The sequence below is a fragment of the Aplidium turbinatum genome, chromosome 1 (genome assembly GCF_918807975.1).
Source record: "Aplidium turbinatum chromosome 1, kaAplTurb1.1, whole genome shotgun sequence".
Lineage (NCBI taxonomy): Eukaryota > Metazoa > Chordata > Ascidiacea > Aplousobranchia > Polyclinidae > Aplidium > Aplidium turbinatum.
In genome coordinates, this window is record NC_137472.1 from 35,613,092 (window position 1) to 35,627,053 (window position 13,962).

At 39.3% G+C, this 13,962-nt stretch overlaps 1 protein-coding gene across 2 annotated transcripts in view; it reads right to left on the minus strand.

The window, feature by feature from the left end:
* Positions 1-201: 201 nt before the first annotated feature.
* Positions 202-13,962, minus strand: part of LOC145770809 (tetratricopeptide repeat protein 17-like) — a 32,516-nt gene continuing 18,755 nt past the window's right edge. For both annotated transcript variants that reach the window (XM_082582537.1, XM_082582546.1), the window contains exons 10-27: positions 13,621-13,778; positions 13,086-13,169; positions 12,930-12,989; positions 12,487-12,593; positions 11,778-11,952; positions 11,383-11,475; positions 10,667-10,821; positions 9,774-9,843; positions 9,375-9,569; positions 7,861-7,920; positions 7,623-7,659; positions 7,305-7,426; positions 6,315-6,433; positions 5,735-5,809; positions 5,141-5,285; positions 4,794-4,925; positions 1,451-1,645; positions 202-592 (exon numbers count right to left, since the gene is read on the minus strand). In XM_082582537.1, coding sequence (XP_082438663.1) covers positions 485-592; positions 1,451-1,645; positions 4,794-4,925; positions 5,141-5,285; positions 5,735-5,809; positions 6,315-6,433; positions 7,305-7,426; positions 7,623-7,659; positions 7,861-7,920; positions 9,375-9,569; positions 9,774-9,843; positions 10,667-10,821; positions 11,383-11,475; positions 11,778-11,952; positions 12,487-12,593; positions 12,930-12,989; positions 13,086-13,169; positions 13,621-13,778 — 2,090 coding nt within the window. In that variant the 3' untranslated portion in view covers positions 202-484. The remainder of the gene's footprint in view (positions 593-1,450; positions 1,646-4,793; positions 4,926-5,140; positions 5,286-5,734; positions 5,810-6,314; positions 6,434-7,304; positions 7,427-7,622; positions 7,660-7,860; positions 7,921-9,374; positions 9,570-9,773; positions 9,844-10,666; positions 10,822-11,382; positions 11,476-11,777; positions 11,953-12,486; positions 12,594-12,929; positions 12,990-13,085; positions 13,170-13,620; positions 13,779-13,962) is intronic.

The window sequence follows — 13,962 nt, forward strand, 5'->3', positions numbered from 1 at the left end:
TAAATTTGAATAAGTAAATCTAGATATGAAATGAGGACATGCTTTTCGAATTGCACGGCACTTTGCATTTTGACGTTCTCATTCGTTTTCGTGCCGAAAAATAAAACGATATTCCTAGCAAATCAAAACTACAGGATGTTCGGAGAAGTTCGCCTGGAGATGTTTGCTTCCGAGAGTTCACAAAAATTGAAACCGAGGCGATTGACATTGAGGATTTTATTACGAGCTTCATAAATTTAAAGCATATTCCGATAGATTACAAAGAAAATCACATTAAGCCAATCCACGCAGCAGAAGCTGCGAGATATAAAAAATCAAAGAATCACGATAATTTGCATATTGCGTAAAGAAACTACAGTATAAATATCACAAGATAGCAAAAACTAATCACGATCAACATGCAAAAAAATAAACCCTATTTTACCGAATTTTGTAATGATTTGTTGAGCCATCAGATCGAACTATCCAATTCTAAGACAAATGTCTACTTAGTGCGACAACAAGCAGTCCTGAACCTGAGAAGGGTATCACTGAAACCATCGTTCAATAGCAGTGCTCGCTTGTAGTGCTCGGCAGCGAAGAGGTAATTTTCCTGTAAAGAAACATTTAATTGTGTCATAGCAGACTATACTATAGGTCCCAGTCATTAAAGTTGAATTTTCTCCATCATTTTATTATTATCTGGCAACGTTGAAACTGATGATAGCTACCGCTAAGCAAGTTGAATTTTGTGTCCACTTAGAAACATGAATTTGTGAAACCAAAATAAAGTAACTCCCAAAAGCCAACGTGTCCGTGTTGTCAGTCCAGCCAGCACAGCAAAACGCAAAATCAATTATAGAGAAATATCGTCAGTTGTATCCCGAGAAAGTGAGTTATTACCAATCTGGCATTACTTTTTTTCTGCTGAAATTCTAATGATGAAATCGTTTTTTTTTTTCAAGTTGAAAATGCAGTCTCAACTTATATGATTTTGAAAGAAGTGATATCGCCATATCCCCTGATGCGCTCTGACAGGCAACGAAACGTTAACGAAGCTGGGATTGCTAGCTGAATGTTGAATACTGGATATTTTGATGTGACCACGGCACCAATGTTGCAAAAGCAAAAAATAATAACACATAAGTGTATGTGAAAGTATTGGCAAGTTTAGCGACTCTCAAAAAAGGAAATTACATTCCTGAAAATTTTAATAAGTTTTCATCAACAATATATCAGTAGAACTCGGTTAATCCGGATTCGATTTGACCGGAGATTCCATCCGGATTAGGCGAAGATCCGGATTAACCGATGACGGTTCTATCAAGCCTGACTCATTTGTACTTCCAGTTTCATCCGGATTAGGCAAAGATCCGGATTAACCGAATCCGGATTAACCGAATCCGGATTAACCGCGTTCTACTGTAATTGAAGCTTTTTTCGCGCCGGGGTATTGCATCGCTTTACTCACATTAGCAGAAAATATATTTCCAAGCAAGTGGTGAACCTCTACCGAATGGTGAGTGTCACTGAGCAAAAGAGCTACATTGGCAGCGGTGTCGAAATCCGAAAGCACAGCAAGATAATCCGACAAGGCATACATGCTGCAGTGGTCGCTGCTCTCGTCCGGCGAGTTGTTGACAGAGGCTTGCAGACAAGCAACCGCCTAAAATGATCGCAAGTATTGTTAGTCCATGGTATTGTTGTTCGCAGACAGCAAACTAGCCGCTTTTATATTGATTCAACGTCTGCAGATGTTGAATCAATATAAAGGTGTCCTACGTTTTTTTCGTAAACAGTTTTTTGTAAAACAATATTGTTCGTAAGCAATTGTTCGTAAAATCAATTCTTCGTAAAGCAATTCTTCGGGCATGCAATTGACCGTAATACTAATTGTTCGTAAACAAATGTTCATAAAAGTTAGGCTACAGCTTTAAAAAAAAAAACAGTTACAATTGTTTACGAACAATCAATTAGGGTAGCCTATATGCTAGAGATGTGCTAATTGTGCTTAAAGACGTGCTGTACCTGTAGAGTGTAGACGAGCAGACAGAGTGTAGAGTCCCTGATTCAGAATGGCATTACAGTTTGTGAGCAGCGAAAAAGGAAAGCCAAAACTTTTGTATAGTGGCCAGCTTTATTACAAAGATTATAGCGCGCTTAACGCACAAGGGCAAGAAACTACTTATTGGAAATGTGAGCATTTTAATAAGAAATGTCCTGCACGAATAACAACTGCTATGGCAGCCATTGTACAATCCAGAGGTGAGCACAATCATGCTGGAGATGCTGGTCATGTCGAAGCAGCAAAGGTTATGGAAAATATTCGTTGTGCAGCAAAAGACAGTCGTGATGCCCCAAGTTACCTCGTCTCAGCAAAAACTATTGGACTCAGTCAAGCCACGGCAGCAAAACTGCCAAGTGTGCAGAGCATGAAAAGGGCAGTCACCCAAGTGCGATTGAAGGAAAATGCACGCCCGGCAATCCCACATTCTCTCCGTGACATTGTGCTTCCAGTAGAGTACAAGCAAACGTTTGCTGGTGTAACATTCTTGGCCTATGATTCTGGGCCTGGAGATAACCGTGTGGTCCTCTTTGCGACTGAAAGAAATCTGCAGCTCCTTGCCCGTTCAAAGCACTGGTATGCTGACGGCACCTTCAAGACAGTGCCTTCAATGTTTGAACAGCTTTCGCTTTACACAATACACGGACTGAAGGAAAACACTTCAGTGCCTCTGGTGTATGCCCTGCTGGGGGACAAAAGGAGAGGGACATACATTCATCTGCTGCAAAAGATCAAGGAGTTGTTACCTGCTGTTGCTGTTCCAGAGACAATCATGACTGACTTTGAGATGGCCATGGTCAATGCAGTAAGCAGAGAGTATCCACTTTCAACTCACCGTGGCTGTTTCTTCCATTTGTGCCAGTGCATTTGGAGAAAGACGCAATCAAGTGGCCTGAAGGAGCAGTACGAGACAAGTGCAGAGTTTGCTCTGAGGCTGCGCATGTTGTCGTCTCTGGCCTTTGTGCCTATTGATGAAGTCAGCCGGGCCTTTGACATTCTCATTGATGGGAATGTATTACCAGATGTTGCTCAGCCAGGAATTGACTACTTTGAAGACACTTGGGTTGGGCGCCCAGATCGTCGTCAAGGGCGCCGTCCTCCAATGTTTCCAATTCAAACGTGGAACTGCTATGATGGCGTCCTCAGTGGCCTTCCCAAAACTAATAATAGCATTGAAGGATGGCACAGAGGGTTCATGTTCCAGGTATCTGCAAATCATCCAGATATTTGGAAGTTTATATCTGCAATCAAGCGAGAGCAAAACCTAAATGAGGTTCACATTGAACAGTATGTCAGTGGCCAGGCAGGACCCCCTCCAAAGAAGAAGTACAAGGACAGTGCAGAAAGACTAACTAGAGTCGTCCGAACTTAGCGTCAAGACTTTCAAGATGATGAAATTTGTGATTACTTGCGTGGAATTGCACACAATACTTCATACTAAACTTGGCTCGTGGACAATTTGTACGAAGTTACTCAAACTAGTATTGGTAGTGTAAGCAAAGAATTGCTAAACACAGACAATTGTTGTATTCCAATAAAAAACAAAAAATGCGCTTTTTCATTGTGCTTATTTCTTTGTGTCGTCGTAACTTGGTTATTCAGGAAAATTTGCATTACGCACCTTCATCGGAAATTGCAAGACAAACCTTGCTGTTGCGAAAAATTGTTCACGAACAATTCACCTATCACCTGTTTACGAACAATTCACCTATACGAAGAATTGATGTATATATACGAAGAATTGCTTTACGAAGAATTGATTTTACGAACAATTGCTTTACGAACAATTCACCTATAACCAATATAAAAACGACTGATTTATGTCTGGATTATTTTGAAAGAAATCACAATGTTGTGACGAGTCTCATGCCAGAGCTTGAAACCAACAAATGTTCAAGAGCAAGCATAATGAAAGATGCTTAACTGTTTTCGCTGTTCAATTATGCTTTCAGCAGCATTGAACCTTCGACAATACAAGTTACAACGATACCAAAAGTGTTACCACAAAATACCGAAGTTCAAAATTATTGGATGTCTGATCACTCGACATGCGACAACTCAGCAAGTACATTTCAGCTACTGCCCTAGCCAGCAAATGACATTTTCATCTAGCATCGGACTTGCTTAGCCATCGCTTGCTAAACTGAACTGCTTACTTGTCACATGCCAGGTATCGATTTGGTCAGTTTTTACTTGCTTAGGTTCATCATTTACCTATTTCAGCCCCTTGCTGAAATGTTGTTAGCTCAGTGGTCACTTTCAACTGCAATGTGCTAAGTACACAACTGCTCAGTTGAAGGAGACTCTAGTCAGTAACTTACATAAACAACAACCATTTAAATTAATTAAGTGAGTTGCGGATTGACTCAAATTATCCGCGGCCATTTTAAAAATGGTGGTTTTTCATAATGACGCAAACGTGGCAACAACAAAAAAAACTTGCTTATGACAATCTGAGGCAGTGGGAACACCCAAGTAAGAGTGGTAGCAATGATATACTGTAGTCTCAACACAGTGGAGCAAGTCCAGAGAAAAGTACTATCCAACAGAAGTAAATATTAGCAGGCCAAGAAATGTCATGAGTCATGGTTCAGGAACAGTATGAGAAAAGGATAATAGAATGGCCTTGCGCATTCACGATTGAAAGTTTATTTTTAATCTGAGCGCTGTGTTTTGCATTGGATCTGCTTGTCAGTGACTATCAAACTAATCATCAGTAATCGAGTTGTATTATTTTTATTAGGCAAACCTTTTGAGAATCTCCAGAAATCCTCCAAAAATAGGAAGCTGCAAAATAAGACTTCCATGAGGTCGGGAAAGATAGAAGCCGTGATCGTAAAGCTTTCTCGAGATCTTCTGTTTCCAGCTTTTCTTTCAAAACCTGTCAGCAGGCAGCGGTCAAAAAGTGAAATTCCGCGGCACAATCATATATATAGTCTAAAGACTTTGAATCAAGTAAAAATGACTGTTTTTCTGGCTGGTTGGGTTTACAACTGCCGAGCACTTCGAGTCCTTGCTGTTTCAAAACAGCCGGACGCCTGAGCGTAATTTGAAGTCACAAACCCAAAGCCATTGCTCGTTTAACTTGCAACCCACCTCAGCAAAGGAACTCTCCTTCGGTCCATCCGGGACTTTATCCATGCTTGGGATATTGCGACGATTCTCGGAAAAGTTTGATCCGCATTCCGGCGGTAAACCATCAGATTCTTTCAATGCCTCTCCCTCCGTGTATAGCTTTAATCTGAAAAAATAAAAATCAATTTCTCAGAGAAAAAGACACTGCGCACCATACCATGATATTGGTTATATTTATCTCCTGAAAGTTAAAAGTATCGTGTATATGGAAGACCAAAAATCACTATTGAAAATGTGATCCACCATAAATAGTGACGGAGACTCGATTTCTCGTGTTCTTAGTGAAAACATATTTCCTCACGATCCCAAGAAGGTTTCATGGACAAAATTGGGATCACAACCCAATATTTGCCGGAACATGATCTAGATTGCCACTTTTCAAGGTTTAGACGACTTGTACTGGTTCATTAGTTAATTAAAATGAGTCTTTTTTATGTTCCACTTCTTTTTCAAGTTTTCAACCGAACCCTAATGTCTGATTTCTACTGCATAAAGCTTACCACAAAAAAGAAAAACTTAAAACACTGCAATTATAGACGTGTGATGAAACATTACCTGTTTAGGCAACTTGCGTTTGAAACAAAATGAAAATCCATGTTTGCAACCGCTGGGTCGTCGCAGGAGAGAAGTCTGTGGAACAGAAGTATTGCAAAGTGTGCACAAAAAAAAAAACTTTCGATATTGGTCGAGTCTACATTAGTTACAGAAGTTACTAAAATAAGTTTATAGAATTTTCTCACTTAAGTGATGAAAACACCACCTTCAAACTTCTGCCCAGACAATCTGTTTCGACACCAATGCGGTGAATAAAATGGCAGCGACTAAAACAAATAGGCACACGACTCAACTGCCGGTTGCTAGAATGAGCACACAGCCTTGCGTTGGCAGCTGGGATGGAAGAGCTGTGCGCCTACATAGTTTGTTAACGGCCAAGTCGACAATAGACAGGCAACTACCCAGACAGGAAATCGGTTCTTTTGACATTATTTCAACGTCTACCGACGTTCAATCAATGAAAAAAGTAAAAGTGATTTGTTGGCTGGGTATGAAAGCACTCGTTGATTGGTGATCCAACAATCGTGAAGAATCTAATAAAGTCCATTTTTTCCAACCACAGAAAAAGCATGGGACTTACTCCTCGTGGTTTTCGTCACCAAGCGCAAATGTTGCCTTTTTGACGAGTTGCTTCAAGGAACTTTGCATCTTCGACAACTTCGCCATAAGCTCTCGAGCTGTCACCATTTTTGAATCCAGCTGAATAAAAAATACCTATGTCAATAAAAAGTCAAGGAAAAAGAACGAACGAATTCTATTTTCAGCAGTCACAAATCAGAAAAACGAGTTAACTTCATAACATCCACAAACATTGAATCGATGTAAGAAACATATTGGCTACTAATAGGGGTTATAGACAGAGCTTTGGAGCTAAAGCTTTGCATTTTCAAAATGAGCTGGAGCCGGAAGTGTACGTAAAATTCAGATGGAGCTGGAGCCAGTAGTTTGATAGACAGCTCCAGATCATGTTAATTTTATGAGATGCTATAGCTATTGGCTGATTTCACATAATTTAACAGCAACCCAGCACAAAATTGATAATTGCTGGCTGGTATTTTTAATTGTTGTGCGTCTGCTATTTCGTAAGTCTTTACATTTGGGGTGATTAGTGATCGAGGGCGACTATTAATGAATTTGTATATAGTTCGAAAAAATACGGTAATGGAGCTGGAGCAGTGGTATCAAAGAGCTCCGGAGCTGGAGCTATGCTCTGATAGAAGAGAGTTCCGAAGCTGGAGAGTTTTATTTTTATGCCGGCTTCAAAGCCGTGGCTAATGTAGACCCTTTTGTTCAGCGATGTCTATTACTTCATGAATGGGCTGGAAAAGTGATTACAACAACCTTCATGAGCTTATATTTTGTGAAGCACAGTTTACAAACAATAACACATCAACCTCAAATGGAAACTTTAAATTGTTAACCTCTGTTACCAGGTTCCTCCAATGATGCAAAGTTTCTACAAGTATAAGAGTGTGTCAGGATGAAGCTTTTGAAAAGGCTTTCTCGGGAAAATGCTTCCTTAATCATTCAACAAAAACTCAGACAAAGAAGTTAAAACAAAACTACTCACATCTTCAGAGGTGGTGTTCTTCAGTTCATCAAGAATATTGTTGGATTGCACGATCAGCTGATCTGCGTCCAACTTCTCCGTTAGCAGTTTCGATATCACGTCATTGGATTCCGGCAAAGCAACTAAAAAAGGCGATTAATGAATTTTCTCCTGTGACGTTGTAACGGCGCTACGTGTTTCCCAGACAGCACAACAATCGTTTTTTATATTAATTCAACGTCTGCAGACGTTGAATCAATGTAAAAACGGTTGATTTGCTGTCTAAATTGTTACGGAGTCCATGATTTCGTTGCAAGACGTTACAGAAAAGCAACTTACCAAGATCTTGTTCTTTGGAACCATCATCACTCACATCCTGTTGTAAATGCAACAGAGCTATAAAATGCTGTTTTTCGAAGCAACAAGACATCAAACCAAAGTTTAACTGCTTTTAATACTCTCTCAATTAAAGTTATTATATCGATGATGCACAGTCCACTAGACGTTGATTCAACGTAAAAATTCAACTATTTTGCTAACTGGAAACACAAAGATTAAAATGCATTACACAGCTAACCGTGTCGTCAAATGGCTCATCAGTGCTATCTTTGGTTCCTCCATGCGCATTTTGGGTGTTCTGAACAAGATACAACTGTTGTCAAGAAAGTTGTTTAGCTGAGACAATCGTTAAATTTGATATCAACGCTTGCTATACGCAAATCAACAAGAAATGTAGCAAATTGCAAAAGCACGTAATCAACAACCGGAGCACGTCTTTTACTGTAGGTGCAGACAGTTAGGTGACAGCCAAATAGGTGCGCACACTGTGGAGTCAGGATATTTAGGTGTGGAGCCCGGTCATTTAAGAGCTAATTCCCAGTAAAGTCTATTTTATTAGATGCTTAATAGTAATACTGGAGACAGTGGCGTACGCAGCATTCGACATGCTTTTCGAATCGAAAACGAATTAAAAAACGCCCATTTGCTAATTATAACCACAGTTGAAAACGTTATTATAATTTAATTTCGTTTCGAATTTATAGTGGTTTTCAGTGCTTCGAATTTATGTTTATTGTTGGAAGTTTTTTACGTAATTTAACGTGGAAAGTAACCGCCCACACATCATTAGCCAATCTTTAAAATATTGTGTTCTATTTTTCTGGCCTTCAATCGTATTTTTTCTGTTTGGGTTCACTGCTTCAATTTTATGTTTATTGTTGGAAGTTTTTACGTAATTTAACGTGGAAAGTAACCGCTCACACATCATTGGCCAATTTTCTTTTTAAATATTGTGTGTTTTATTTTTTCTTGCCTTCAATCGCACTGCAGTATATAACCTGGTGAAATTTTATTTTGTATGTTATTCGCTCTGAGGATGCGCATTGTCATGGAGCGCGAAACGTCAGTGAAGCAATAAACCATCCTGTTTGTTGTTGCTTTTACTTTCAATTTCATCAGATGAACGTCGCAACTAGTGCTAGCAACTATAATCACCAAGTTATATTGTATAAGATTAGCCTAACGTAACTGGCTTACTCAACCAGTGAACCAGGCGTATTGAGGGTACGTTCAGTGACGTAGCCTACGCAGGATTTTGTTACTGGAGAGGGGGCATTCGATATAATTTGACAAAATGATTATGAGTGTAAAATGATTATGAATGCAATTTGACACCGAATAGCACCTAAATGACCGGATGCCACAGTGCACGCACCTATTTGGCAGGCACCTAACTGTCTGCACTTAAAATACGTGGACCCTAAACAACTGTACTTTAACAGGGGTTCTTGCATCTTTGAGAAGTCGGTTACAAAATGACTAGAGGGCACATAACAAGTTCTCTTTGTGTTTAGTCACTGAGTTCCTTAGAACTGACAAGCAACTCCACTGCTCTAGTGATTGTACCAAAAGCCAGGTACCATTCGACCTTTGTGCTTTGTTCAAACTGAGCAAGATTTTCGACTTTGTTATATATAGCTACTTGGTCTGGTGAAGGAAAAGCGTAATAAAAATAATTTTAAACATAGCACGATGCTCAAGATTACACTGCAATCTTAAATAATAATAAAAAAGTTTGCTCAAGGAACTCACCCAATCGGAGATAACTTCTTCTGCGGTATTTTCTTCTCCATTGTCGGTTAGGTTGTGACACTTCACAATCAAGAGCGAGTGGAAAGCTTCTTGAAACTGGGGGTGGAGAACCAGGGCGTACTTGTAGAACTCCACAGCGCCGGTGATATTGTCTTGCGCTTGTAAAGCATTTCCCATGCTCAAGTATGTTGCTGGCTACAGCAAAAAAAAAAGTAAAAATCTTTTTTTAATGGATTTTGTATTAAAAAAGTAAAAAAAATTGTATTTTACTTTTCAATGCCATGTTATTCGACATATATACTGTACTATACACTATACAGCCAATGTTCCATAACTGCAAAAGGCTAAATAGGTTAAAAAAGTTTTTAATAAACAAACATTCAGAAACAACGGCTTAACCTCTGAATTGTTGACTTTCAATGCGTAGATGAGCAAATGAACAGCGTCCTTCAACTTTCCCATGCGGTACCTGAAAGAAATTGTTTTGTTGAAATTCCATAGAAAAGCAGACATGTCAGACTGATATCGCCAACGTCTTTTTGAAAATTGTTAGAGAATAACCTTATGAGCGATGGTTCTACTAGAAAAAACTGCAACTGTATTCTCAAATCCTTTCACTTTTTGAGATGTATTCTATCTCATTTCAATGCGACTTACCAGACACCAAACATGAGCGGTTCGCAAACTTCATTTTACACCATTATCACTTTTACTATGACGAGGAATATGTCAGGTTCTCACAGCACACGTTGCCCAGTTACCAAAGACAGCACAGTTCCAAATATAGTCATTGCTAGGTATTGATAAAGTAACGTAAACATGGCAAGTGTCACCGGTTCAGTAGTTTGTGTCTTCATTAAGGACACGTTGCCAATGGTTCAACACTTTACAATATAGGAAACAAACAAACATAAGGAGGAAAATTTAACAGAAAACGAGCAGCAAATACAGAATGGCGGAAGTGCGTGGTTGTGTTGCTCGGGAATAAATAAAGCAACCTTTGAAAGCAGCTGACCGACTGGTAGGGTCGTATGCTCTTCAGTTTTATTAGTGGAACACAACCGAACGTATCCAAAGCAAAACTGTGTTACCAAGCCACCAAATCAGTTCTTTTGCACATCAATTTCAACGTCAATAAACGCTAAGTTAACGTGAAAAAGGAGAAGTTTGCTGGCTGGGTTAGTTTCTGTATTTCGGACATAATCTTGATAAACAGGCGATAGCGACAATTAAGTCTTCTTAGGCTGAAGTCTTCACCATGTATTGAAAAATATGTTGAAAATGCCACTTACATAACGTTGGACATACTGACAAGAGGGATATCGGCATGTTCCTCTGGCGCACGATGGACGCTTCCTCGTAAACACTGGACGGCTTTTGTATTGTCCCCATTGACTCGCCAAAACAAAGCCGCCAGGTTGTACAACACCCAGATGTTCTCATCGTCCTGAACCAATATGATTGTGTCACGAAACAGGGAGGTCTTATATTCAAGTAAATTTCGCAGCCTGTTTAAACTATGAAAACTTCAACAAAATTCTAGCTACTATTGTGTGATCGAAATTAATATTGTGTGATTCATTCATAGCTAATCACGCCAGTGTCGGAGGCGGATGAGAACATTGTTAGTGATACTTTTTAAGTCAGTGACGTCACACGAAGGAACTTGGGAGCAGTGGCTGAGGATGTGTTTTATTGTGTCGTAGAGGAGCGGTAGCTGTTACACAGCAAACGCATTCCGCTTTTTTACATTTTTGTGACATAGTTCTTGTTAAATGTATCAATTATAACGGATAAACAGTGACTTTTATAAGCTGAATAAAGGAACTTAAACGGTTTTGGTTGAAACATAGCAAGCACACGAACGGACTGAATGTGGTGCCAAATCAAGATTTTGCATCTGCCTTGCAGTTGTAGTGGAGGAAGCTGTGTGCACGTAAAGGAAACAGTATTATTAAAAAAACATTTCATCAAGCTTCGTTCCTAATTCAAGCGTTAAAGTGCCCACCTTATTTTGTAATGCCTTTTGCAAAGCGCTGCGTATACGTTGTCCCAGATCATCAGGCCACACTCGACCCGCGTTGACGTGCATAAGGAGAAACTGATGTTAAAGTATGACGTTGAATTAATACAGTTACCGAAGTATTTCTGGTTATTTGTATGCACAGTGCAATGTAGGTTCTTCAGCAATTAAAGTTAGCGCAAGCAGTGTTCAACAACCCAGGCAACAAATCAACCGTTTGAATCAACGTCTGCAGACGTTATGTTAATGTAAAAAAACGACTAATTTGCTGTCTGGGTAGGATATAACGCATGATTATCACAGCCACGAGTTACATCTAATCTTTTTTTTAAAGATAAAAACCTATAAACTAGGACAAGGCGAAACATTACACGACTTACGGTGTGAAGAAAAGTGTCTTGTTTGAACAAGGGCGCAGTCAAATCCAATTGAACAATTCCATCGTATGGCGTGGTCTCTATGCTTTCAAGGTCGGCGCAGTCAGGCTTGTTCCAGGGCAAGCCGTGCATTTCACCGTCGGCTATGCCAATGTACGACGTGAGCAATTCGCGAACTCTGCAAAGGTCATTTACAAAGGAAATTGAGCTACGTGAAAGGTCTTTGCTTATATAAACAATATGAAACGATAACATAAAAAACTGAAACTTGGTGAACAAAGTCCATCATTGTAATAGGCTGTTAAGAAACTTTACAGCTTAAATCAAAGCTTATCACGGAATAAAGCTACTTCAAAGATGATCTATAAAGTGCTTAACGCAACGACTAAGTTTAGATAACAATATTGCTTAACAACAAGATCTTAATCTTCCTCAACAGATTAATCATGTTTGAACAGCTGTGATCTCCATATGCAGTATGCACTTCCTCCATTTTGTTTTGCCTTTTGTTTTTATTAGTACTGCCGGCATGCCTTTCATTCTTGTCATTGGCTTGGTATTGGCAAAACACTTCATTTTATGTCGTCCTTTTATAAGATACAAATAGTTTTTAAAAAAATCGGAAGCTAAAAAAATGTTGTGTTTTTACGCCCTTAAAAATACATTTACATTAAAAATAGAATATTAGCTCTTGTTCTGACAAAATACTGACTTGAATCCTCTAGTTTCAGGGTCAACATAGGCGGAAGGAAAGTCATCCCACGCTCGGTAGTGATCGGCATAATCCTCGCACGTTTCATATGCAGGCCAGTTTGGATTCTGCACAAATCAGTTGAGTAAAGGGTTAGAAGTATAAAAGTGTGAAAACAACAGAAATAAAAGGAAATGCTGGAATCACTCCACAAACCCGCCGATTGTTGAAAATATCCCCATTGCCCACACACCAATGTTCGACTTTCAGGTAAAGGAACAATTCTGCATAATTTTAACACCAATTAACAATTGAACAATCATTAGATGCGGCGTGTTAAAACATGAATCATGGGTTTGTGATAAACACAACCCTAGGTAACATCTGCCGATCATGTTACAGAAAAGTAGAAATGAAAAAAATAGCCTAAAAAAACACGTTGGCAAGTACAATAGTAGACTTACATTCCAGTCATACAGTGGATCGTATTTACGCTCCCCAGCACATGTGCTTTTTTCACCATCCTGCAATACAAAATGTAACATATGAATTCTGAAGCATCCTTTAGGTTGAATAACAATCGTACCAACTGCAGTGCTAACTTACTAAGTTCAATTTACCTTCAAAGGTTCGGTGGTGTTTGAGTTTCTCTCAAGCTTACGTTTAGACTTTGTAGTTTTCTTGCGACGAATAGAGATGTTCTCCTTTAAAACAAAAACTGCATGTTTAAATGGGATACATAGTTACATACTAATGAAGCAGTCGCGGCGGCAGCGAAAGTTTGAATAAATCCATTTCTGCTATGAATCAGACTTCAACTTCATTCTCTCAACACCGAAAAGGGAAAAGTATAAAGTAGGATTTGATCTTTATGTACTTAGTTAATTTAAATAAAAATTACAATGTCAGTCAACTAAAGACACGGTCAAAAGTATAAGAGTGTCCCATACAAAGATTTATGTTCGACGCTCGTGTCTTTGCAAGGCATACATTGGCAGATTTTAACATGAACCCTCTTGCTGTCCCGTTCACTTAATCCAAATCTTAACTACTGTGTACATTCGATTGGACAAATACGGATGCTGTTGTGGTTGTTGCTGTTGTTGACTTAATACTTATCCTGTTGTCCACATGCAAGAGAACCATAATACCAACCTTTTTACTGTTCGGCGTCATGGGAATAGGTTTTGGCTCTTTGTGGAGGACGACCTGCTCTTCGAGGTCTTCGGAAACCGAGGACGGAGTGTCAGGAGTGGGGAGGTTGCAAACGAGGACTGATCCTGTCTTGCGGTTGCGCACCTGACACTTGCGATCTGAACAAATTCATAAGTTCATTCATGTTATCAGAGGTTAGTTATCAACTTAAAGTCAAACAAACGAGTTGAGCAACAAATGAAAATAAACTGGTACGCATGGGGTCTACATGACAGTTAACAGAAGGTTAGAAGCCCATAAAAAAAAATCAAGAAAAGTTGTTCATTGAAACATATCGCCGAT